The following is a 25,449-nucleotide window of genomic DNA, read 5'->3' as shown; positions in this document are numbered from 1 at the left end:
CTATTTCTCTCTAGGTGTAGTATGTGATTGTGTGTGTCTATACTTGTGGTACACTCACTAGCATAAGGCGAGTTGGCTGCGGAGCCATTGAGGAAAGTAGGCGATCCTCCAAGGTTGGTCATGCTGGTGTTGTTAGTGTAGCCGTTCATGGTGCTGGTAACTGAGGTGTAACTGGTCTGCTGAGGCGTGGAGCTGGGCACGTAACCATGAGGTGACACACTGCTGCTGCTGCGCACAAAACCTGCAGGAGGTGTGGAGAGGAAGAGGAGCAGTCAAAGTGATGTGAGGTAATTTGGGATATATATCATGACAGTTCTGCACGAGTTAAGGTTGGACATTTATATCAAATGTCTGGCTACATTTCCTGTCTGCTGAGGTGAACTTGAGGACACACTCTTACCCTGATTGGCCTGTGTGGGTTCGGAGACATTGACGGACAGCTGTCCAGTGAAGGAGTTGACCCCCATCATGCCGCTGTGGGTCGTGCCAGAGAGCTGGGTGTGTCCTCGTGGAACACTGTAGAGAGCTTCTGCTATGTCGGCAGCACGCTTCAGGATGATCTCCTGCAAGAAGAGTAACAACCATCAACATGACAGATAAAGCAACACTTGAATGTAGATGTTTGCATCTGTGTTCCTCACCTGGTTGTTATGGGGCAAACCATAGAGGGCTTCTACCAGGTCAGCTGCTCTCTTCAAAATAACCTCCTGGGAGAAAATGAAGGAAGAATTAGCCTCAGTGTGTAACACATGTAAAACACACGTAATGTAGACATCTTGGATTTCTTTTTTTTTCTTGGTGATCAAAGGTCTAAATTAAAATTCACCAATAAGTCAAATCAAGGTTTTTGATGCATGTGAAGACAGAAAAAAAATCACATATAAAAGGGACATGTGTAATCCCTCCTCCTCCCCCCGACACACCATCAACCAACATCCATTTCACCATCTATTCATGATAAACAAATTGCTCTTCACTGCTTTTAAAGGCAGATTATCTGCTGTCAAGTCAAGTGCTTTTATGCATCTTTTCTTTCTGCGTGTCTAAATGACATCTCGAAGTGACAGGTATTTAAATATACTCTAAAGTCAATCTAAAGTACTCTGTAGGCTTTTCAAATCAGACTACAATGATCCCAGCATCAGCAGAGGAGGACAATCCTTCAGAGGGCAACATCTGTGATTTTTATCCTCATATCGATTATTATGATTAAAACTGTACATTTCTCTCTTTTTTATTCAGATTTTAATCTCTTGTGCAAGAAGGTGTAATTAATTATGTGATGTTTTAATGTCCTACTCTTCTGCTTCCATTTTCACTTTTTTCTCAACCACTCCTGCTTTGCCTCCACATTGAGAATTATATTATTTTTCTTTTCCCCACCCACTAAACCCTCTACAATTCTCTCTTTTGCTCTCTTTATTGTTTCTCCTCTCTTCCTCGCCCGCCTGCCCTCTCAGTGTCTCCCTCTTTCTCTCTCAGCTCCCACCCCGGGGTCTAAGGTGTCTTGTTTAACAGTTAATGTGTTGTCATTTCCACAGCGTGAGGCCGCCCGGCGACAGAGAGAAAATTACTCTGTGCTTCACAGTATTAACCTGCACTGTGTGACACACTCACACACACATACACACACACACACACACACACACACACACACACACACACACACACACACACACACACACACACACATTTATGGTTGGCTTGCATGTGTGCTCTACTGTGAGTTTGTGCCTGGTGGAACATATTGCCTCTCCATCATTGTGTGTGTATCTGTGTGTGTGATGATATGAGAGGTCACAGAGCCAGTCAGCAGTTTTAGTGCGGCTGTCCATGGTGCTAAATTCAATCTTTTACACATTATTATGGCCAGGCTGTCTGTCTGTTAACCTCTCATTATTAGACTGGTGAGCACACACACACTCACAGAAACCTGATCCTGAATGTTCGAGCGGTTCCAGTAAAGGAGTAGCTGATAAACGGGAAGGAAAGATGATCCTCTGGTAACATCATCATTATCAGGTCTGCAGGCTTCTGCTACTACATCACTCAAAGCCTCTGACTGCCAGGATCGATGCACTTTGAATACTCTGTCTGTTTAGGTCTTTTCATATTTAGACACACAGCCACTCACATAATCTAATTAATCTCTCCCAGGTTGCGTCTGTAAATAAGAAGGCATTGTTTGTCGGATTACCTTGTGCTCAATACAAATGAATAATGCTTCCAGCTGCGTTGTGTTGATATGAGTGAGAATGAAAGTGTTGTTGTTGATCTTGTGGACATTATTTATATGCAAACCTGATTAAAAAGTGTAAAATATTCCAGCGCTGACATCCTCAGAGCCTAAGCCCTTGTCAATATGATAGCCTGCAGCAACAATGGAAATACTTCTAATCGTAACAACAAAATTAAAGTTTTATACATTTTCTTTTTAAATATATATTTGCAATATCAATTCAAACTGTTGTGGCTTTGTTGATGATATGCATGTCAAAATCAAATGGGTACTTGTAAATGATGTTTAAACTGTCTTTTAAGGCTAGATTTGAATGGCAGATCCACATTAAAATATAATCTTTGAAAAGCTGTTTATTGACACTGACTTGACCTTAAGGTCCACTTACTAGTTTTTGTCTTGGGCAACCCAATATCACACCAGTGAATGAAGTTTGCTCAGTAAGTGAGTGGAGTTAAGATTATATTTAGTCCAGCTCTAATTTAAACAGGGTTTGACCCTCTACTTCATGTTTCAGTCTATCAACTGCTTCCTGGCTTTGCAGTAGATAATGATGAATTATGACAACAGAATGACAGAAACCAACTCAGAAATGTTTCTTTGATTCCTCTAATCGGTGCAATAAAGCTGGATTTGCCATCGCTCTACATTGTCTTCATCTGTTGTCAAATATTTATGAAACAAACACCTTCTGTCTTTTCTTTCTCATGTCTCATCGCTCTTTAAAAATAAGCTTCCCTTAACTAAGTTTATTTGAATCATCATCAAGTCTTTTTTAACCTTCAATACATTCTGTTCTTTTGCTGTATTGAAGGTAAATAAGTAGACAGACAGGAGGACTGACGGACAGACAGAGAAACAGGAGATGAGTGAAGGAAAAGACAGATCAGTTGGCACAGAGAAAGAATAACAGGAGGTGTCTCCGTGCTTTTACTGTCTGAGTTATGACCAGCCCTAATGTGATAACCATATATTAAACACATATGTGCGCACGCACACGCGCGCACACACACGCGCGCGCGCACACACACACACGCACACACACACACACACACACACACACACACATACACACACACACCTACGTACACACACGTTGTATGCATTAGGACCAGGAAATGCTGAGCTGAGTATCTGTGGGGTCAGATGTGTGTGTGTAATGTGTGTGTGCCAGGCCAGCACAGAAGTATTGACATGCATACACGCACGCACAAATGCTCTGGGGAATATCTTCTCCTGCTAATATGTTGTGAGATATTGTCAGGACACGTGGTTTCAGAGAGAGAAAGAGATGCCTGCATGTTCATGCATCACCAGGATTACTCACATTGGTGATGCTGATGACATGACCTCAGTAACTGATGTATGACATCATCAAAATGAGTCGCATAGTGACACAGTGGAAGTCAACAGTCTAATGGAGGTGACACACACACTGGTCAGCCTTTCCAACCTGAGAAACACACACATTTCTGCATAGAATGATTCTTTGAGTAGTTTTGGATGTTGTCCATTAGCACAGATACAAATAATAACATACAGTATAACTCAATGAATCTGACTGTTACACTAACAGAGACATTCCATTGTGTTTCTGTGGAAACACTCCAAGAATGACCAGTCCACTTTCCCTTTGAATGTAACACATCCACTGCTAATTTACAATCACTGAATCAGTTTGAGATGCTTATTTTTTCCAGTCCGAGCTGCAGAAGAAGAGGGGGCAATGCGATGATGTAATGTAAGGAGCGGCAATCAGCCCTGAAACTATGGGAAACAGCTTGACACAGATCTGATGCTTCATCACATGCATGCTTTGTTACTTTTTGATTTTAATAGTACCCTGACTTTAGAATGACATCATCAAAATGACATTTTTTTTAACCTTCTTTGAAAATGCTCATAAAAACAGGTGGATGGAAACAAACACTTACAAAAGTACACTGACATAATCTGAGCTCAGGGCTGGTGCAGGTAAAATCACTGAGATCTATGCAAAGAGATCACTAGAAAATAGTCCAAAAGGTGGGAGGTCGGTCATAGTCTTGCTGTTGTTTTCTTCCACTATTTTTCCTGCTGCAGTGAAAATGTGACTACAAGCCAAGAGAGCACTGATTGATTGTTTTGTGGATCCGAAAAGGCATTTCTGCTTCTCACTCTCTTAGTTACTAGCCGTTTGCTCACACAAGGTGATTAGCAGCAAATAAGAGTATAAAAACTGTTTTATAGCAGAACCTGGTTCTTGATCGTTAAACATGTTTAGTTTTTTCAAATGACTAAATTCAAAATTCAAGGGTCATGAGTCTTAACTTCTCAACAAAGATTTAGTAGATTCAAAATAAGTGAGTATTTTTTTTTGCAGAATTCTTATTACATGTGGTTGGACTGAGCTGTAGAAACTGGGAGTGTGTAGTGTGGCGACAGAAGTCCCTGATTCTGATTCTAAGTTCGAAGTCCAACACTATGCCATCGAACTTGTCTGTGTCTAGTCAATGTTTTGTCAGGCTTCACTGTGAAAATGTGTGTCACTGTGTACAGTAACTGTATGTGCACATATGGATGGATACTGAGGGGACACAAACTGGCAGCTGAGCACTGGTGTGTGTGTGTGTTGGGGGAGGGGGGGCAAAATCCCCTCAATGTTCACTGAACAATTATAGAATCGGCTGTCCACTGGTAATCCTCTCATACACTCCACTGCTCCGTCTGTCTGTCTGACTGTCTGTCTGTCTGCATTCTTCATAGTTCCTGTAACAAACTCTTCTTCAATAAAAGGGCCAATCAATACTTGCAATGAGCAGGTCTGTGTGTGTGATGCCAGCCATCACCCATACAAACATATTCAGACAAGGCAAAATTATTTTCATGTTGCTCCTGCATGCATCCAGATAAACACAAATACATGTACACACACACACACACACACACACACACACACACACACACACACACACACAGTGACTGCTGGTGGGCAGTAGTAATAAAGTCTCAAGGCTCGATCGACCACATGGCTACACCATGATGAATTACCCAGGAATGCACACACACACACACACACACACACACACACACACACACACAAAGAAACAGAAACAAACATGTTCAGTAAGAGGAACCTTGTTATAAACAGAGAGCACCGACAGTTTTCATTGGTTTCCTGTTGCAATTTGAAATGTAATCTTAGCTTCTCAAAGTTCAACTCTTTTACTCTCTTTTGAATGTTTCAGTTCTCATGCTCCCTGTGAAGGAGGCCTTGATCTTGCATGAAAGAAAAGCTCTGGAAGTTACCCGATGTTTGGCACCGATTTGTCTCTGTCTATCGTCCACTGGTTGGATTTGATACCTGATCAATGCATCCAGCTACTCTGGTTGCATTTCCAGCAGCTTGCTGGTTCTCATTGTAGTTTTGCCTGGAAATATCCTGTGTGACATCATGGTACTTATAATTAGCTTCACCGCTTATCCATGTGAATAAGAAAAATATATTGCAAAGTAATACAGCCCCAGAAAAGTACAGTGCCAGTATTATTTTTAAACAGTGTTAAAATGCTTTATGATGGACTGGGGTCTGAAGTACTGTATAATATCAATATTTGGTTCTTAAGGTATTTATGGACCTTTTTAGTACATGTAATATGCTAATTTGTTTGATTTCTCCTGACAAGCATAACTACAACAGAAGATGTGTTGGCTAAATCAGAGTTTTCCATGATTAAAATGTTAACTCTTCTGTGCAGATAAATGACATTGGGTATTTTAGTTTAAGGAACGCATTTACACTGTATGTCATTGAGCTCAAAAACAATATTATTAACATTAATAAGGCATGTGTGATGATGTTTGTGTGCATGGTGAGTCAGTCATCATTTTTTCTTTCTTTTTTAAATCAATAAATCATTAAAAATTTGAAAATAATTATTAGCTGCTGCCCTAAGGCTCACTACATCCTACATTGGCACTGAATGTTGGCCATGCTCATAAACCTTGAACTGTGGAGCAGCTAATATGGAACAAGCATACTGTAGCCACTAACTGTTCTGACATTATGTAATCTCTTTAGTCTCCAAAAGTAGAGATTTCAGCTATCAAGTTTCTCTTCTGTGGAACAAACTAAAGGCAGACACGGTCAACACTTTTAAGAGAAGACTTAAGACTTTCCTTTTTGATAAAGCTCATAGTTACTGTAGGCCTGGCTCAGGTGAGTCCATCCCTAAGTTATGCTCCTGTAGGCCTGCAATGCCAGGGGACTTCCAATGATAAAAATAGTGGAATGCTCCCTCCAGTTTGTTACCCAAGCTTTGCCCAAGTTCAAATATCTCTGTGTCTTGTTCACAAGTGATGGGAAAATGGAATGTGCAATGGACCGGCAGATTGGTGTGACAACTGCAGGATTGTGGACGTTGCACTGGACCATTATGGGGAAGAGGGAGCTGAGCCAGAAGTCAAAGCTCTCGATTTTCCAGTCATCTATGTTCCAACCCTCACCTATGGTCATGAGCTTTGTGACAGAAAGAATGAAATTGCAGATACAAGCGGCCAAAATTAGCTTCGGGAGCTCGGAATAGAGCTACTGCTCCTTCACATCCAAAGGAGCCAGCTGAGGTAGTCTAGACATCTGATTGGGATGCTCCCCGGATGCCTTCCTTTGGAGGTGCATGTCCAACTGGGACCAGAACCCGCTAGAGGGACTATATAACCCATGTAGCATGGGGATGCCTCCGGATCCTCCAGGAGGAGCTGGAATGTGTTGCTGGGGAGAAGGACATCTGTAGCATCCTGCTAAACCTGCTGCGAACATGATCTGACCCCAGATAGGAGGACTTGACTCAATATCTGCAGACAACAATAAGCTCAGTAGTGTCTGAAGCTGGAGAACACTATAATGCACAGCACAGTGTAAACAAGTAAAAGCAATAAACAAGTTGACCTCACAAACATTCCAGGTGTGAAGTTTTGTGTGTGTGCTGCATTAAACACGTTCTCACGGTGACTACGCACATTACATGCGATTGCTAACACATGTGCAAGAGCCAGGGTGTCGGCATAGCTGTGATGACATCACGTCATCACCACATCATCACATCATGACCGGCGCCCATTCTTTCATGATGTCACAGCAAAGACAGCCAGTCCTGGATCAGCTCCAGCAGAGATGGGAAGCCAATCAACAGCAGCTGTTTAAAAGGTCATGACCCCCCCACCAACCCGTATAGAAGTTGAATCCGGTCACATGGTAAACTCACACACACTCTCACACAATCACACATATGCACTTTGAAATGTCGCCCTGCATGAACACATCGCGCTGGCGGGGATTGGTATCAAAGCTGAGCTCATCGTTTGGTGTTAATTGTTTACATCTACTGATTCTTTAAACACTCAGCTTGATCTCCAGCTGATACACACAAAATCAATCAGATATGATTGTCTGATCTGGAGAAGATTCAAACACTCACCCTGTAAACAGGGTTAAGCAGCTCACACACACGCAGAGTTCATAAAGAGGTAAAAACACAACCCACAGGAGATTTGAAAACATATTCAGCTTCAGAATATAAAAACAACACACAAACAAACCAAAGTAAGGAAACGTAAAAAAAGATGATTTTGTTCTTAGAGCACCTCTGTGTGCTTGTTCTTTGATAGCAGAGCAACTTGGTGTAGCTTAACTGAGAAGTTGCAGGTTTGCAGCTATATTATCTGTCATGTTGAAGCAAGAGCCAGCCTGCTCCTTCTGGGTTCACTGTCCAGTTAAAGGCATCAGGTAAAAGCACCAGAGCATATTGTTTCTGTACCTTTGGCAGCCTCTCAGGATCCCCAGGGTGCCGAGGGATGACCTTCTGAAGCCTCTGGAAACCATAGTCAATGGTGGGCTCATTCAGTGCTGCAGAAGACAGAAACAGAAACAGGAAGAATTCATAAAACAGAGAATACAATGGTTGTTTTATTGTTTACTCTCCAGCTACAGAAGGTTTCTTACAATATCCAGACAGAAGTTACTTAAATGTCTCATAAAAAGGCAATTTAACTGTCTGGAAAACGTCAGTGGTGATCTCATGCTGCATTTCTGGGTGTAACTAAAAAATCATTGCAAATATTTAAACAAGCTCGCCTTTCTGTCATAAATCCATAACTCTGTAACTCCATAACTGTTAGGGCATTGGTTTATTTCATTGAACCTATGAATAAGTAGAGTAGATCAAAGTTTATAACAATCTAATAAAGTTGTAAAGAAATACAACACTACCCGAAAGTTCCCATCTAGAACACGGCAGACTCTGTGGAGGAAGGCTATGGCGTCTGTAGATATAAAAGGTTCATTCTAAGTAATAATAATTAATAATTAAATAATAATTCTTATTTTAGGTGATTATACTCACAACATAGTCAAGAATATTATATTCCATTTCAGCCATATTCTGTAAATAGAACCCTCTAAATCTGACACACTGGACCTTTAAACCTGCAATAACCATTTTTTTGACCACTCAGGGGCAGCAAAAACAAGCTGACAGTATTATCACCTGACACAGCACTGACATACAGTATTATCACCTTTTAAATGTATATGGTTGTGTTTCTGTCTGCCTCACTTTAGCTCTGTTTTGGTCTCTACCGACACCCAAACAAATATCAAGCTTTGTAGATGCTAAAAGCTTCATTGTGTTCTGCTAAAGCTTTATCTTTCTGCCATTCCATGCTGGACAGGTAGTGTATTTAGAGCTTTCTTCCTCAATAGTTGGTTGCAGTTGGAGGGTCAACTGTAAAGTTGAGTCCTGTAAAACCAAAACAATGAACTAAACAGACATTCTAAAGACGCAGAGAAGAAGCAGAAAGGATCAACAGGCTTGGCTGATAATTCTCTGTGTTTATTACTATGAGAGACTGCTTTAACAAATAAGTAGTCCTGTGATCCATTGTTCATTTACAAATATTGATTAAAGACATTTTCCACCACCCAAGTTGATTCCTGTCAAAAAATGATGTTGCTGGCTTATTCTGCACTTTCTCCTGTTAACTTCAGTGAAGGAGACACATGTGTGATAAGGTTTTCCATTCATTTCTCTGTCCCCACCTTCTGCCATTTCTAGAAACTTCTTTGTTTTTGAACTCTCAACAATTTATAGTGTAAAGCAGCCCTGCTGATTTTCAGCAAATCCCATTGGTGTCATACTGTATATTACAAAACATAATGAAAGTAGAGACTGACCAATAAACCTTGACTAGAAAAAAGAGAGCTGACTCTCACTTCCTTCATTCTTGAGAAAAATCTAAATACGCAGATTGTCCATGTACATATGCATGCATGTTGTGACTATCAACCAAAAGTACTGAGAGTTTTCTCCACCCTCCTTTCTCCCTCGACTTCAGCCAACTATCTTGTATTAAAGGTTTCTTTTAGTATCTTTCTTTTAAAAAGATTGTGGCAGCATATTATAGGTGTAAAAACATTCTGCCTTTAATACTGCTATTCAACCTGAGCTGGCGCACATGATAAGCAGACAGAGAATCACAACATCTGTGCTAATCAGTGGGGGGGATTTGAGTGGTGAGGAGAAAGGATGACATCCCATTTTTTTGACATTTTGTTCCCAAGCACCACGCTGGTATCAAGTAGGTTTTTTTTGTAAAACTGGGTTGGAAAATAATGAACCTGCTCAGCATGAGCTCCAAGAGCCAACAGAAGCCTGGAGGTTAGAGAGGTGGGCTCGTGACTGAAAGGCCCGCGGTTCGAAATCTGTCTGGGAAACTGGAGCTGATGAAAGCACATCGCTCAACTACTGTGGGGATTTTACTGGATGTTGCTCAGTGGACAACAGGGGAGGACTGGATGTTCTGGGAGGCCGCCGGTCTGAATATTTGAGTCATCATTTCTTCACATTAGTCCAGCATTGTTCTTTTATGACCCTTAAATCAATCTACAACCCCAACACTGCTGTTCTACTGTTGCAGACCTATGATGCTGTGATGGAGTTCAAACTCCCTGATGCATTGGTTTTCAAACTTTGGGGACCTGTGCAACATGGATAAACCTGGTAGAGAACTAATGGTGCCAAAAGCTGTATTATAATAACATTAACAGGTATCATCTAAAAGATTTTAGCGTGCACTTTAATGTTGCAATTATGTTCTCTTCTTCATCTTTATCCAATCAACATGTCAATCAAGTCACACTCTGAAAACTGTTTCGGCATTTGTGTGTATTTATCTGTGCTCAATATGTCTTCACCTCATTTCTAAACCTCTAATGCTTGAGTTACTCTTCATGTGTGTGTGTGTGTGTGTGTGTGTGTGTGTGTGTGTGTGATGTCCAAGTGTGCAGCTGGAGTGATGTTTGGTACTTTCCACATCCAGCACTGATAAATTACTTGCAGCTGAATATCTTACTGTATATGTTGTTTGTTAGTTTCTTTTGTGTGTGTGTGTGTGTGTGTGTGTGTGTGTGTGTGTGTGGGTGTGTGGGTGGGGGGTTATATGTATGTCTTTTTTATTATCACATCACACCCAAGTTTCTGGTTTCTGTTAAACCACTCAATTTGTTAGCAACATAACTTCATAAATTGTAAGCTGTAAAAACACCAGATGTTAAACCGTCATGAACAATACTTCCCCCCATTTCTGAGGAATTGTTTTCCTGGACACATTATAATTTATATATAATAATTATATCAACATTATTGGTGGAGCAGGTTGGCTGGGGGGAAGAGAAGAAAAAGCGAAGCAGGGAACAGATGGAGGAAGGAAAAGAAACAAAAAAGAATAAAATTCAGGTGATAAGAGAGAAGAGGTGAGGTGAGAGGAAGGAGGAGAGGAGGAGAGAGCATGTGTTAACCCATCCTAAAAACCCAGTTCTGGTTGAGAAAAACAAAAGTACAAAAACAGCTGCCTAACAGTCAGTGGGATATCAACTGTCAGAATTAACTGCCAGTGTGAGATCTACACTGTCTGTACATCTCTGGAGACGTTACACAATGCCAGCTCTAATATAACACACACACACACACACACACACACACACACACACACACACACACACACACACATGTCTGAGGTGTGTTTATGGGTTTGTGTAAGCCTGTGTGGATGTATGTGTTAATGTGCTGTGTGTGTGTGTGTGTGTACGCTGAAGCAAAAAGGTCAGGTTTCTTCAACGATTTCTTTGGTGGTTTCTTTCTGCACAGAAACAGAAATAGTATCAGTGCAGCAAAAGCCGTCCAATTGATTACACATCAGCTGTAAAAGCCATCAGTAACACCAGTCACAGTGCATTCGCCATAGTATATATGGTGAATGCACTAATCACACTGACACCTACAAACACCAAACACACTTATCTCCAACCTTGCAGATGATGCTGCTTTGAGATGTGCATGAAACTAAAGACAAAGTCACAGGTATGGTGAGAGGAGTTGAGAAGGAGTTGTTTTAAAGAGTTCTTAAAAGATGGATGGATAACGTTCAGTCCCATTCAGCACAGAAAATCCACATTTCATCTTCTTTGCAAATCTTTCATTTGAAGCCGATAAGTCTGTCCTATAAGTGCAAAATTCTCTTTGTTCTAATTTGTGTTTCCTTCAGACCTGCTAACCTGTCGTGTGTCAGCTGTCCATGGTGCTGAAGAGAATGATGAATACACAATCAAATACAAATTATTTGTACAATTAGTCATATTCATATGATTCATATGAGCAGATCTGTGGTTAACTTAGGGCAAATAAAACTACTTGTGTCAGGTTAAGGGGTGGTCATGGTTACAGTTTGCTGGTCATCAGCGGATGATTTGGTGAGGCGGAGGCTTGAACCTGTTTAATCTCGACTCATTCCGCCAACCTGCTGCTCCCCATGAAAGCATCTCTGCGTGAATCCCTCCTGCTCTCCTTTGCATCCCCCCTCCTCCCTCTCTTCTGCTCTGTCTCCTTCCCCTTCTTTCTTAACTACACCTTCTGCCACTTTCATCCATCCATTCCTGCATCTCTCCTCCTCCTGCCTCGTTCTTCCTCTCAGAGTCCAGAGCTGCCCACAGATCAATACTCATAGAAGTTTCATGAGGACAGACCCTCCATTCCTGTTTCGCAATAAAATGTGAACAGAGGAGGGAGACAGAAGAAAAGAAGAGGGGGGAGTGAAGAGGGAAAGATATCATTCATGATGCATCTCTTATTCTCACTTCTTACTTGTATTTATTATAAAATGTTGATGTTTTTAAACAGTGCAAAGGAGGGAGAAAAAAGCTGGGGAAGGGAGCAGGAAGAGAGAGAAAAGGGTGAAGCTACTTAGGTGAAAGGAGTAGAAGAAGAGGGAAAAGAGGAGGAGGAGAGAGGAGGTGTGGTGAGATCGATTCTCTGGCCAGCCAGCAGTTCAATACCACTGAATTATTGCTTCATTCTTCCCCTTATGAGATGAGATCTCTTTTTCTCTCCAGCTCTCCTCCTCTCTGTGACTTTCTGTCTGTTTGTATATGTGTGTATGAACATGTGTGTATCTGCATGTGTGTATCACTATATGTGTGATCCACTTATGACTGGATCAATACTTTACAATCTGGTTTTAAAAGTCCCCCTTTCTGTCTCTCTGTGTCTCTCTTTCTTTTCTCTTTTGTCTCTCCCTCCCTCTGTATTTCAATCTCCTTCATCCTCTCTTTCCGTGTCTGAAGAGTGAACATTAAATTGCTTGTGAAAGAGAGAATAGTTTAAAATTGTGACACTTTTTCAGCTTCAGGCAAAAGTTTTTCTCCACAGTTGAGCTATGGATTTTCTTCTGCAGCTGCAATGACAATAAACCAGCTCTATACGTGTGTGTGAGTGTGTATGCACATCCTGTGTGAATGTTTGTAACGTGTGTGTCATAGCATTTATTGATTGGTACTTTGTCCCATTGTGTTTATAGGAGCGTGTGATGTCGAGAATGTTAATTTCTCCCACCAGGCCGATGAAGCAGCCATACGGCACTTGTGTATGTGTGTGTATGTGTGTGTATATGGTGTGTGTGTGTGTGTGTGTGTGTGTGTGTGTGTGTGTGTGTGTGTGTGTGTGCGTGTGTGTGGTACACCATCTGTTTACCAGACTACTCACCATCTTTCCCTCATATCTCTCTGATTTACAATTACCTTTAACTTCTGCCCAGTTTCAAAGTGTGTGTGTGTAAGACACGACCCTACGCAAGTGTTTCTTTGTGTGTGTTTACATTGTGCGACGTTGCAAACTTACGTGTGTGCCTGTTCATGAGTGTGCTTAATTGCTTGGTCCTTACACCCAGAGGCAACCATAGCTAAAAGACCAAAAAAACCACAACAGCCAATCAGCTTTCACCAGCGTGACCTTTCACCAGAGACTTCCAGAAAGAAGTCAACCTTGAGGCGGGGTCATGCAACCACAGTAACAGATCGGGTTTCCTGGGTCACATGTTGAAGCCATCAGCCAATCATGAGGTCACAGGAGGTCATCTCCACCCAATAGGAGAAGCAGTTAGACGCCAGACGGACCAATTACCAGCCAGCTAGCCTCAGGGTCGGACCAAAGATGTTTTGACTGAGGAACATTGAAGGAGGCACACAGGCTGTACAAAGAAACTACCGAGCAGCAACATTTAGACGACAATTATCACAGAAATCACTTGTCGTCTTCAAAACTTCAAGACATTTAAAAAACATTCTGGCTCTGTTTTATCTCACCCACAATTGTTGCTCTCTTTTTTTGTGTGAACTGTTCAGTCAGAACAAATGACTGCAGCTGAAGCTTGAAACACATTCTTTAAGCATTTCTCTTTTTTTGAGCAGGAAACTTGAAACTTTCATGAAATCGACAGCAACAATAACTGATAATGTATCCATCGTTGTTTTTTCATCTCCATTGATCAGGTTAAAATCCTCTATCTGCTTAATGGGGTCATTAAACATCTCGTACCATAAAGAATTTACACAGCAGCTGTTTTTCTTCTCTGTCTCTCGGTGTGAATGACTATGATGTAATCATTATGGTGTGATGGAGCCATGTTGAGCGGATCAATACCAGACATCACATCACCTCCATCTATTTCTACATGCACTATATATGTGTGAACCAAATGAGCAAACAAGCACGGACACACACACACTTTCTTCTCCTCTTTCCTTTTCCATCTCTGCTGAATTTAGCAGGAAAACGCTCGCGCTCAACAATCTGCTCAGAAACCACACACTCTTTTTCCAACGCTGTGTGTGTTTGTGTGAGTGCTTAACTTGTGCGTGTGTGTGTATGTATGTGTGTGTGTGTGCGTTTGTAAACTGGGTGTTCTGGATGATTTCACTAATAGTTTCAGTATGGAGGGCTATAAAGAGCAGACTGTTTAATTGTAGCTGGTTTTAACGAGCCTCTGATTATGGCAACATTGTAACGAGTGTGGGTCGTTAATGTTGACTAATCTACAGTCATTAGTTCAACACTGTCTGGCCTGAGAGTGAACTGCAGCTCATGGATTGCTATTCATACACATGCAGACAAAATGACACACACACACACACACACACACACACACACACACACACACACACACACACACACACTCACACACTCAGGCGAAGGCTAACAAACACACATTTATAAAAAACTAAACTTAAATGCAGCAGAACATGTGTCTAAGCAGCAGAACATGTGTGTTAGCAGCAGAACATGTGTGTTAGCAGCAGAACATGTGTGTTAGCAGCAGAACATGTGTGTAAGCAGCAGAACACGTGTGTTAGCAGCAGAACATGTGTGTTAGCAGCAGAACATGTGTGTTAGCAGCAGAACATGTGTGTAAGCAGCAGAACATGTGCGATAGCACATGCACCTGTACAGATGACCTACCTGTGTATATGAACCTTCCAGGTGTGCCTTTGCAGAACTGTTTGGACTTGTAAGACAGAGTGACCTCGACGACCCCGGGAATGTGTCTGGGAGGCGTCTGTACCCGGATGGCATGCGGCGTGATCAGCTGGAGAAGAAAGGACAAGGAGGGGACCATGAGCACAAAAAAATACATCACCTGATCACGACAATGCGCTTTCTGCATCAGGACAATGCAACTGGTGTTTGGTCAGTTACAAGATCACCAAACTCACTGAGATTACTTTAAGAGTTTCTTGTCTTGATTTAGTTTAATTCAATTTTCAATTGAATTCAATTGAATTTTTATCACAAACAAAAGGTCCATATAGAACATGTCTAGACCGTACTCTTTATAAAATGATTTACAGAGATGCAATAATTCTAAACTTTAATAAAAATATGACTAAAGGTAGTAATAATGATAATAATAGTGTTTGTAGTGGACGTCAAGAACCATGGCAGCAGACTTAACCAGTCACTGATCTAGGTGCAGCTATGATCCATGAGTACCTGCCAGATTATGTTGTTTACGCCGAACATTAAAACACATCCAAAGAAGTGGCTTTAAATCTGACCATGGATCAGTTCTGACACTGCTGTATGTTATTCCTTGGGCATGTTTTGCAAGAGCTTTCTTGCCCGAGCTCCACTCTAAAGTTTATTTTAGTTTGTGGGTTTGACATGTATTGCATTTGCACTTGTTAATGTAGTGGAAGGCATCTTTACTGAGCTCTGTTTACATTTGGATTTTATGAATTTTTGAATGAATCTGATTACAGGTCCTGAATGAAGGAAATACTCTTATAGACGGACAAGATAGTCTCAAGATACTCTCAAGATACTCTCAAGTCCTGTATTGACTACATTTGAAATCCTATATACAGTATGGATATGTATGTAATTGTAAATAGGCATATAATGTCATGATGTATGGGGGGACTTTTGACCAATGTGGAATACACTGAGCTTTACGTGACACATGTTAATGGATGGTTTTTAATATTTGGCACGTTTTTTTTGTAAAACATTTGCAGGTAGGAGGGACAGCTGCAGACAAACAGGATTTGGCAAACATGCAGTCACACGTTTTTCAAACTGTGTTTTCTCGCTTTGGAATCAATAATCAGGTTGAGTGCAAATGAAACATTTGGTTGGCCAAAATCCATTAGAGGCAGTCTGAGGAACGCCTGAGAGCTGAGTCAGTTTGAACTGAACTGAACTGAGACTCTGTACACATGTTAGTGTATGTAAGTGTGGCTCTCAACACTGTAAACAAACCCCTCAGCTCTTAACATACACACACACACACACACACACACATCCATGTATGCCATCACACACACACATACACACGCACACACTCACACACACTTGGTGTTGTTGTTGGAAGGGAGCCACAGTCGCTCGGCACACACGGTGAGTGGAGTCAGAAGACAAATAAACATTCTGTAGAAGAATTGCACTGGGGAAAAGTACGATAGTGAGTTCTGCATGTGAGTGTGTGTTTTTGTGAGCATTAGGCTGATGGCTATCGAAATGTGCTGATTTGATCAGTATTCCAGGGAGAAAGAGACATAGGGACTGTGGGTAGGGAAGGTAGAGGGGGCGGTGGTCGCTTGTTGGTGGGGACTCATTAGAGAGGCAAACCTCATTTAGGCAAACATTAACACACACACAAACATGCACATGATCACACACAGTTAAGAGCCCTGACCATGAAGAAAAGTATGTTTTCATATTGAATTACTTCCAACGGTCCGGGGGCAAAAACACACAGTCGAGGGGTTGAAACAACTTCGAGACAGCATGATGATTGTTGGCAAACCGACCTCGCTCCACACCAGCATGGTGCCGAAGATGACTTGGAGACCATCGAAGAAGTTGTCCCCTATGATGATGACTGTAGCGCCCCCCGTAGTCCACCCCTCACTGGGACTGATGGCTTTAATGCAGGGAGCTGCTCCTGGGAGGGAGGAGAGGGGGGTTATGACCAAGAGATAGAGAGAGAGAGAGAGAGACAGAGAGAGAGAGAGAGAGACAGACAGAGAGAGACAGAGAGAGAGAGAGAGAGGGGAAAACAAACATTTAAAGATTATTGGCTGTGAGATGCATCTGAATGAAAGAGTTGTGGAATAAAACCTGCAGTATTGACTATGACTCAACAAGTCATGGTTGTAGGAAAACATTTGTTTCCCTTAAAGACCAATCAGTCTTTAAACAGGGAGGGAAATCTGTCTTGAAGCACTTTCATCCATGTTGCATCTGCACCTCATATATCTTCATGCGACACCCTTGGCTTTTGGCAGCGGTCCAGATCAGCACACACACTGATACACTGAAAACAGTGCAGACTCAAAGACTGAGTCCTCTTCAAATGATCTTTGAGTAGAGAGGGTTCTCCCTGTGAACCGTTCTACTGACTTTAATGACAAAACAGACAAAGCAAAGAAGTTTGTGGACTTCTTTTCTTTTCAGTTTCAAACCGTCATTTACTCACATTTACTTACAATATTTCAACATTACATTACTGAAATGAAAACATCGGCTGCACTGTAACTGTGTGATATCCCAAAGAGTGACTGACATGAGATTGAAGTGAGACTATGACTGCTAAAACACACACAGGAGGTTTATCTTAAGACATCAGTCAGCTTTATGTCACTTCATTGTGATGTGATGAATGTTGTATGTACAAGCTCAAATGTAATTCCATATCACAACTATAAAAGCTCATCAGTCAAAAACCAACTCTCCCCAAAGTGTGTGTGTATGTGTGTGTGTGCTTCAATATCTCTTAGCTTGGATTTGTCTATGAAGATGCATAATGATAGCAGACCTAGCAATACACACATATACACACACAGAGCATCACACCATGCATTTCTATGTGTGCATGTGTGTGTATGTGTGTGTAGTGGGTTGGATTAGCCAGATGGAGGGGCAGGAATCACCTGATAGGATTAAAGCATCAGCCATCTGGTGGCCATGCTGCTTATGCTCACAGATATTCATACACAGACACACACACACACACACACACACACACACACACACACACACACACACACAGTCTCTTATGTTACCATGGTCTAGGTAAGACGGCGTTCCTTCCACAGGGTCGAGCCTGCGGGCCCGTCGGCCATGTTTGGAGTTGTTGTGGACAAACATGTTGTCAGAGACTGACAGGACATGTCCCTCCACGCTCACCGTAGTCGATACAACCACCTGGAGAGAAGCAGGGGACATGACAGGGTGAGACAGATAGAGAGAAGCGTCAAGAGAGTGATGAGACAGGAAAAGGAAAAAAGAGGCCAAGAGCAAGGAAAAGGAAAAAGGAATGAGGAGTTTGGGGTCTGTAGATCATCGCAAGGAGGAATTAAAAGTGCGAAACTGTGAAAAACCCGTTATCACTGCTATTACCATCGCACTCAATGCACACTTAGTTACAATGACTGTACAGTGTGTGTGTGCATGTGTGTGTGGTGTCTATCCTCCTCTGTTCAATAGTTCCTGATGGGTCCAGCCCTTAATTATCTCCCAGCGAAACAGAGCTGTCTTCTCTGGTTCCACTACAATAGAGCTGCACAATTAGAGGCACAGATACTGTCACACACTCACTACCGTATGACTCTCTCTCTCTGTCCTACATCACACACAGACGTAACAAACATACCCATGAGAGCACACCAGCAGAAATATACACATATACATGTCACACACACTCTCTCCCAGGCACGCACACACACACACACACACACACACACACACACACACACACACACACACACACACACACACACACGCGCGCGCCACAGTAATAAATCTATCAGTATCTATCTGGGCGTCCAGTATCTCCACTCAGACTCAAGTGGTGTCTTCCTGATTGTGTTGTGGCCATGAAGATAAGGAAATGATAAAGACCATACTGCCTTAAATCTTATTCACAGTGTCCCAGTCTCCTCTCGTTCTTTCTTTTTTCTTTCTTCTTTCCTTCCTCTCCTCCTTTCTTTCTCTCTCTCAAACACCCTCTCCCAGCCTCCCTGCATTGTGTGTATATTTATGTTCTGACGAGTCAGGGTCAGGATCTCATGTTTCCTGTAAAAGCGCTGATCGCTTATTTACTTACACAGAAACACACACATAGACATTCCTGTGTTTATGTGTTAAAATAACCATAACGTTGTGTGTATCACAGTGTGTTACTACTACAAAAGACACAGGGAAAGAGAGAGAGACAGTTAGAGACGGAGGGAAAGAAGGAAATGTAAAGGCAGAACAAAAGTGCAGTGGTTTCTACCTGGAACCTCCTCATGTCTCGTGGGTTTCCTGCATTTTTCAGACAGTTCTGGTTGCACTTGAGAAAAAACTTGAGGAAGAATCTGTGAAGAGAGAGTGCAGGCAATATTTGAAGTTAACAGTTAAACATTAGACCAGAGATTGCTTTCCTTCAGGATATGTGAACTCAAGCTCAGTCTCCCATGTACAGTACAGACAGAAGCCCAAATACAGACCGAGAAATTAATATTTCATACTGTTGGAAAGTCAAAATGAATTTCCTTGTGGAATGTCCTTGTGGATACGTGGAACATGTTTGGTTTTTTTTTTGTTCCTAAATCTACACCAACTGAGACTGCTTTGAAATGCCACATGAAGGCGCTGGATGAACTTACAAGAAGGCAAATCAAGTAGCGCATGGCAGCACACACCAAAACTGGTGAAAATATGTGACTGTGAGCCAGTTGAAGTTTGATAAAATCTCATATTTGACCTTCAGTTTTATACTGTTGTGAATCTAAACTTCCAGAGACTTCAACTCTTTCTCAATGGTTTCTTGAGTTAGCAAGATGTGAAACAAGAAATGTTGGCTTGCTTGTTAAGATTCAGAAAAGATTTACAGGTTTTAATACTCTGTCTTGTAGAGGTGTTTTCCTTATGCTAACCCTGATGTCAAGCCATTAAAAAAAGGGGAAGTACGCTGACATTGGGTGTTTGAAACGGGACCATATGTCATGAATCTATATTACAGAATAAATCAAACACACAGATGGCCATCAACAGCTAACAAACACATCCAGGTTTTGTTTTGGTGTGAGCCAGCTGGCCAGCCTGGCAGAAGCAACAAGGCACTCACACAATAACACAGACACACACATGTTCACATTTGCATGTACGTTTGTGTTTGTTACATCTGTGTGTGTGTGTGTGTGTGTGTGTGTGTGTGTGTGTGTGTGTGTGTGTGTGTGTGAAGCAACACTACATGCAAGACAATATTTCCTGCATATAAACCTTTTCCTCACATTTTTCCCTCTTTTAGTTGGATTATTTCTTCATACGTAACGTTCTGCACTCTCTTTGTTGAAACAAAAATATAAAATTATAATAATTATAATATTACACAGCGTTATTATATTTGTCTTCTGTTTCTCAGCTGCATGCAGTACTTAAATCATTTGAACTTTTCACAAGTCTGCGTCACCTTCATTCCTTGTGGCTGAGCAGGATGCTCCGCTGTTAAAGAGATGACAGCCTTTGTACTGCACCACCGGAACAAAGCAGAGGTGTGCGCTTGTGTGTGTGTGTGTGCATGCAAACATGGACTCCACATGTGTGTGTACGTGCGTGTCTGATGGTGCAGCACAGACCAGTGGCAGGTCCGAGTGTAAAACTCTGCATTAACGAGCTCAGGCTTCGTTAGAACACCGGCACTGAGATTCTGCATGCCTAATTATCTTGACCCCTCGCCCCTGGGTGACAGCCTATCACAGTGGAGGACAGCCACGGTGACCCCTTCTGACCTCCTACTGTCTAGTCCTTCTCACAACACTAGCATAGCGTTAACATGACCACCTCAGCTGACCCTCCGCTGTACATCTCTATGTAAAGGAGGTGGTCGGGAGGCTCACACACTCGTCCGCCTGAAATATGAATAGACTAAAGCAGTGGTGGAAGAAACATCCAGATCTTTTAGAAATACACCAATAAAAGAGCTGCATTTAAAAATATAGCAAAATTATTATACACTTCTGAAAATATTTTTTACTGTTTGATCTGGTTCAGGTGGTGCCATAAATCAAATCAGTTACTGGAGTAGAAGTATAAAGAAGCAAAAATGGGAATCCAGATACATAGATCTGATTCACTCGAACTCATCAAGCAAAACTGTTCCTGGCAATGACATGACTAATCCACATTAGTTCACAGCTTCATTGTCAGTGTGTCTCAAGTGGTGGCTGACTCAGCTTTTAGTTCCACAGCAATCCATGAAAAAATGATTCAAACATTTCCACTCAGTCAGGAATACATGTTTAAAATGAAAAAAAAAGGGATCAGAATTATGGAGCCTCTATTTTTTATTTATTTTTTGACTCCACATAATGTAATTGACCAACCTGACTCTATTCTGCCTTTTTGTATAATGAAAAACAAACGTGTCAATTTCAAAATCTTTATTATTATTTTATCTTGTGCACATCTTTTGGGACTTCAGGGGCTTCGTACAAAATAATATGTAGGATAAAAAATTAGATTGGTGCATCCCTACAAAAACATTTTAAAACATTCTTAGCTGCTTCTACATTCTCTGGACAGACTGCTGCCTTTTGCTGCTCACTACTCCCACAACAGTGATTGCCCTCAACAGTCTGCAGTAACTTGTCAGATACAAACAAGCATTCCACTACTGTATTACCAACCACAGGGTTTCTTTAAGTGCAGTGCTCTTTTCACCACCTCTCAGAGGTTAAAAAGTCACAGTACTGCACCACTAAAATACATCACCTAAGTCATCACCACAATCTCATCTGGCCCGTAATTAAACAATATTAATCTCCTCTTCTCTGAATTCACAAACTGAATCATTTCATTGGCTTATCTCGTCAGAGATCTGATGATGTCTCGTTATTTTTCACATTTCCATCTACTGCTCGATCTATTTCCTGGGAGAGAGTTTTCTCTCATTGATTTCCAGCGGAACATATTTTAATGCAGTATGTATGCATTCCTCTTCCCCCTTCACTTGACCCCATCTGGTCTAATCAACTCTGCTATAGAAAGGCCCCGCAGCCACACACACACTGGCATACACACACAGACACCTTGTGTGAATTGATTGGCTGGTCCAGTCACTGGTCGTTAAGAGGCCTCCAATTAAACAGGGCAATTATAAGAGTCTGAATGACTGTGGGGGAGGGGAATGCTCCCCCCTCCCCCTCTATCTCACTACCTCTCTGAGGCCCGATGATGTTCAAGTGATAACAGTGCTGTTGACCTTTGCTATACGGTGAGTACCACACTCAGAGAGCTGACCTGACACCAGTTATGCCTGCTGCAAACACACACAAGAGGTTCAGACACACACACACACACACACACACACACACACACACACACACACACACACACACACACACATTTGGAAAGAGAAGTGTAGGAGTCGTATTTTCGTATTTTCATTTTGTCTGTAGATAGGGACAGTACAGACACAGACAGGAAACATGGGGAAAGAGAGAAAAAGGTTTGACATGCAGCAAGGGATGTCACAAGGGAGACTTAACTACTAGGCCACAAGACGCCACATGCTTGTCAAGCCTATTGCAAGACGTCAATAATAGATGTGGATTCTGTTGAATCTCTACATGATGAATTTCTGCAATATCTGTATATGGCAACTACACTATGGATACATCTAGGGAAAGGTTGTAGTGAAAGTAAAGTCAGGAAAGATGGTGGTAACAGTTTAAAAAAAGGTTGATGCAAGACACTGCAACATGAGCATTTAGATGGAATTAGGTTTGTGGGAAAATATTTTTAGTCCCCTGACGCATATACTTTCTCATATGTTTGTTTTTTGCACATTGTGTAGTGTAGAATAAAACAAGGAAAGCTTTGAGATGTGGGCTTAGCAACAGTTGTCGAGATTGTCGTATTTAAAATGCTAGTCATGGTAAAGTTAGTGTTATGAATCAGCATTTTAAAAAATGCTGATTCATATCCCAGAGAAAACATGAAAAATATGATGACTTATTTCCATCTGAAATTTACAGGCTCTGAGTTAATCTACGCTTTGTTTAGTGCAGGGAAGTGAAGGTTACTGAAGTCATCCTAAATATTATTTATACACCTGTGCTTTGCCTGCAATGACAAGTCAAAATGTCTGATATGAAAAAGGAAGATTATTTTAGCCATTAAAGGGGAAGAAGAGAGCCACAGCACACTCAGCTCATTTAACTTCATCTACTAGTTGCTAACTTTGCTAACAGCTTCCTGCTGTGAATCCCATCCACAATTCACCACAGTGCAATGCTACTTTCATTTCAGCCTGTAAAGCATGGTGCTGTGTGTACCTCTGATGTTGTCATTCACAGCTGAATGCAGGGTTTTTAGCTTTGTAATTACTGTTACTGTGATAATGTACTCAACCACACAAGGATGCTACCATTATCTAGCCTGTAATCCATAGTAACACAGCAAACCACAGTTGGATGCTGTTTTTTTTTTTTTTTGCCTGTTAGCCATGGTGTAGTCGTGAACGGCACAGTTACATCCATTATTCAGAGGCTGAGATGGCAATTATGGCTCAGAGCACAACTGACATTAATATTTAATATATAGGGCTAACACAGACCTGAGGAGAAAGACAGGAAGTGACAGAGAGAGGGGATGGAGAGGACGTCGGGATGTAGAGAGAGAGAGAGAGAGAGGGAGAGGGAGAGAGGGAGACAGTGGAAGAAAACAGGGTGTGTGTGAAGGAGAAACAAATGTAGGAGAGAATGAGGAAAGAGGATTATGGGAGTTTTGTTTCGACCACTCTCCTGTCATTTAAACAGTTACAATGCCAACGGGGCAAGGGTGACATCCGGGGGAATTCCAGCTTTGTGTGTGTGTGTGTGTGTGTGTGTGTGTGTGTGTGTGTGTGGTGTGAAAAACTGTGTGAGTGTCTAATGTCTGTGTCCGTTTTATTCCCTAAAGACTTGCTATTCTACTGAGCCAAGAATAACGATGCTGCCTTGGAAGAGAAAAAAAAAATCTCTCCAAAACACATGCATACGTACACACACACACACACACACACACACACACACACACATACGCACACAGCATTCTGGTGAGTTGTTGCTGACAGGTGGAGAAATTGCAGTCAGTTAGTGCAGACAAACTGAACAACAGATCAGTGCTTTTGCTGCTCCTGCCTCCTCTGTTTCCCCTCCGTCTCCGTGCTTTCTTTAGATGTCTTATTTCACCTGCCTGCCAAGTTTCTTGCTGGAGCTTTCTGACAGAATGATGATTTTCACTATCTTTCTCTACGCGCCGGTGTGTGAAACAACTTGCTAATGCCTGTGTACCTTTTGTAACTGCCAGTAACTGATCAGTTAGTGGTTGCACGCCTCACAAAATAACACCATTCTGCACAAAGAGAAAGCCTGGTTGCAAACAACATATTAATATAATTCACTACATATTTGAATATAATGTAAAATACTGTAAGTCATTTTGGATATGAGATATGTGGTTATACCGTCATAATACTCATCATCCTTTCAGTTGGTATATTTTTCCTCCCAATCTGTCATTTCAAACAGTTAATATGTGTATTGTGAGTTTTCCTCTCTGTCAGAGATCAACTTCCTGTTTCCTGTTTACACTAAGCTCTTGTGATTGTTTAATGTGATGACATCAGATAGCATTTCTGGGCCCTGTGCCTGCTGTCTGAGTAGTTATGCAGTAGGAAAGACAAGGATAGGAAATACTATCACGCCCTCCATTCGGCTGTTATCGCAATAATAATGTGATAATCGATTGTTTCCTGTGGGGGAAGTGCTTGTTTTTTCTCTGCTTTTAGAGTTTTGTTCAAGAGCACTTCAGCAGACATGATCCTTGCTGATACAGGGCTTGAAACATAGTGTAGGGACAGTACCTCATTTTAAATCTATTTGAATGATAGCAACAAATAGTAGTCCTGTTTGTTGTGTTTTTTTGTCACCAAATTAAGAGGTGTGGTAAATGGAAGTATTTTATAGTTCATAAGCTGCTAGAAAAAGGATCTGGGAGATTACAAAAGAAAGAAAGCAAGGAGATGAAGACGAATCTGAGAAGGAAGATGAATTCATTTTACTTGGAAGGGTCACTGGAAATGCGCGTTAGTCTTGGTTCAGTAATATGTGAGTTTTACCAAGTCTTGCATAATCTGGAAACTCTGCTGCCACAGCCAAACTAATCTGAATTACTGCCCAAACAGGCAGCTCTGAAACTTTACAACAGATTGCATGATGTAATTATTTAATTGTCTTTCAAACACATAGGACTTTAATGAATTCATTGTTAGGTTCATTGCCAGAGTTGTTTTCCAGAACTCAAGATACTGTAGCA

The 25,449-nt window shown here is 41.5% G+C and overlaps 1 protein-coding gene across 3 annotated transcripts in view; it reads right to left on the bottom strand.

Annotated features, from left to right (window-relative positions):
* The window catches only part of LOC104932451 (transcription factor COE1), a 78,192-nt gene that overhangs the window by 6,139 nt on the left and 46,604 nt on the right, over positions 1 to 25,449 (bottom strand). For all 3 annotated transcript variants that reach the window (XR_003461488.1, XM_019253208.2, XM_019253209.2), the window contains exons 7-14: positions 19,382 to 19,463; positions 18,168 to 18,309; positions 16,914 to 17,047; positions 15,064 to 15,190; positions 8,035 to 8,123; positions 642 to 707; positions 401 to 563; positions 59 to 241 (exon numbers count right to left, since the gene is read on the bottom strand). Coding sequence is in view for 2 of the 3 variants with exons in the window: in XM_019253208.2 (XP_019108753.1) it covers positions 59 to 241; positions 401 to 563; positions 642 to 707; positions 8,035 to 8,123; positions 15,064 to 15,190; positions 16,914 to 17,047; positions 18,168 to 18,309; positions 19,382 to 19,463 (986 nt within the window). In the remaining variant the exon portion in view is untranslated. The remainder of the gene's footprint in view (positions 1 to 58; positions 242 to 400; positions 564 to 641; positions 708 to 8,034; positions 8,124 to 15,063; positions 15,191 to 16,913; positions 17,048 to 18,167; positions 18,310 to 19,381; positions 19,464 to 25,449) is intronic.

The sequence above is a fragment of the Larimichthys crocea genome, chromosome XXII (genome assembly GCF_000972845.2).
Source record: "Larimichthys crocea isolate SSNF chromosome XXII, L_crocea_2.0, whole genome shotgun sequence".
Classification (NCBI taxonomy): Eukaryota; Metazoa; Chordata; class Actinopteri; family Sciaenidae; genus Larimichthys; species Larimichthys crocea.
Note: the sequence above shows the minus strand (reverse complement) of the source record. Positions and strands in the feature narration are given on the sequence as shown.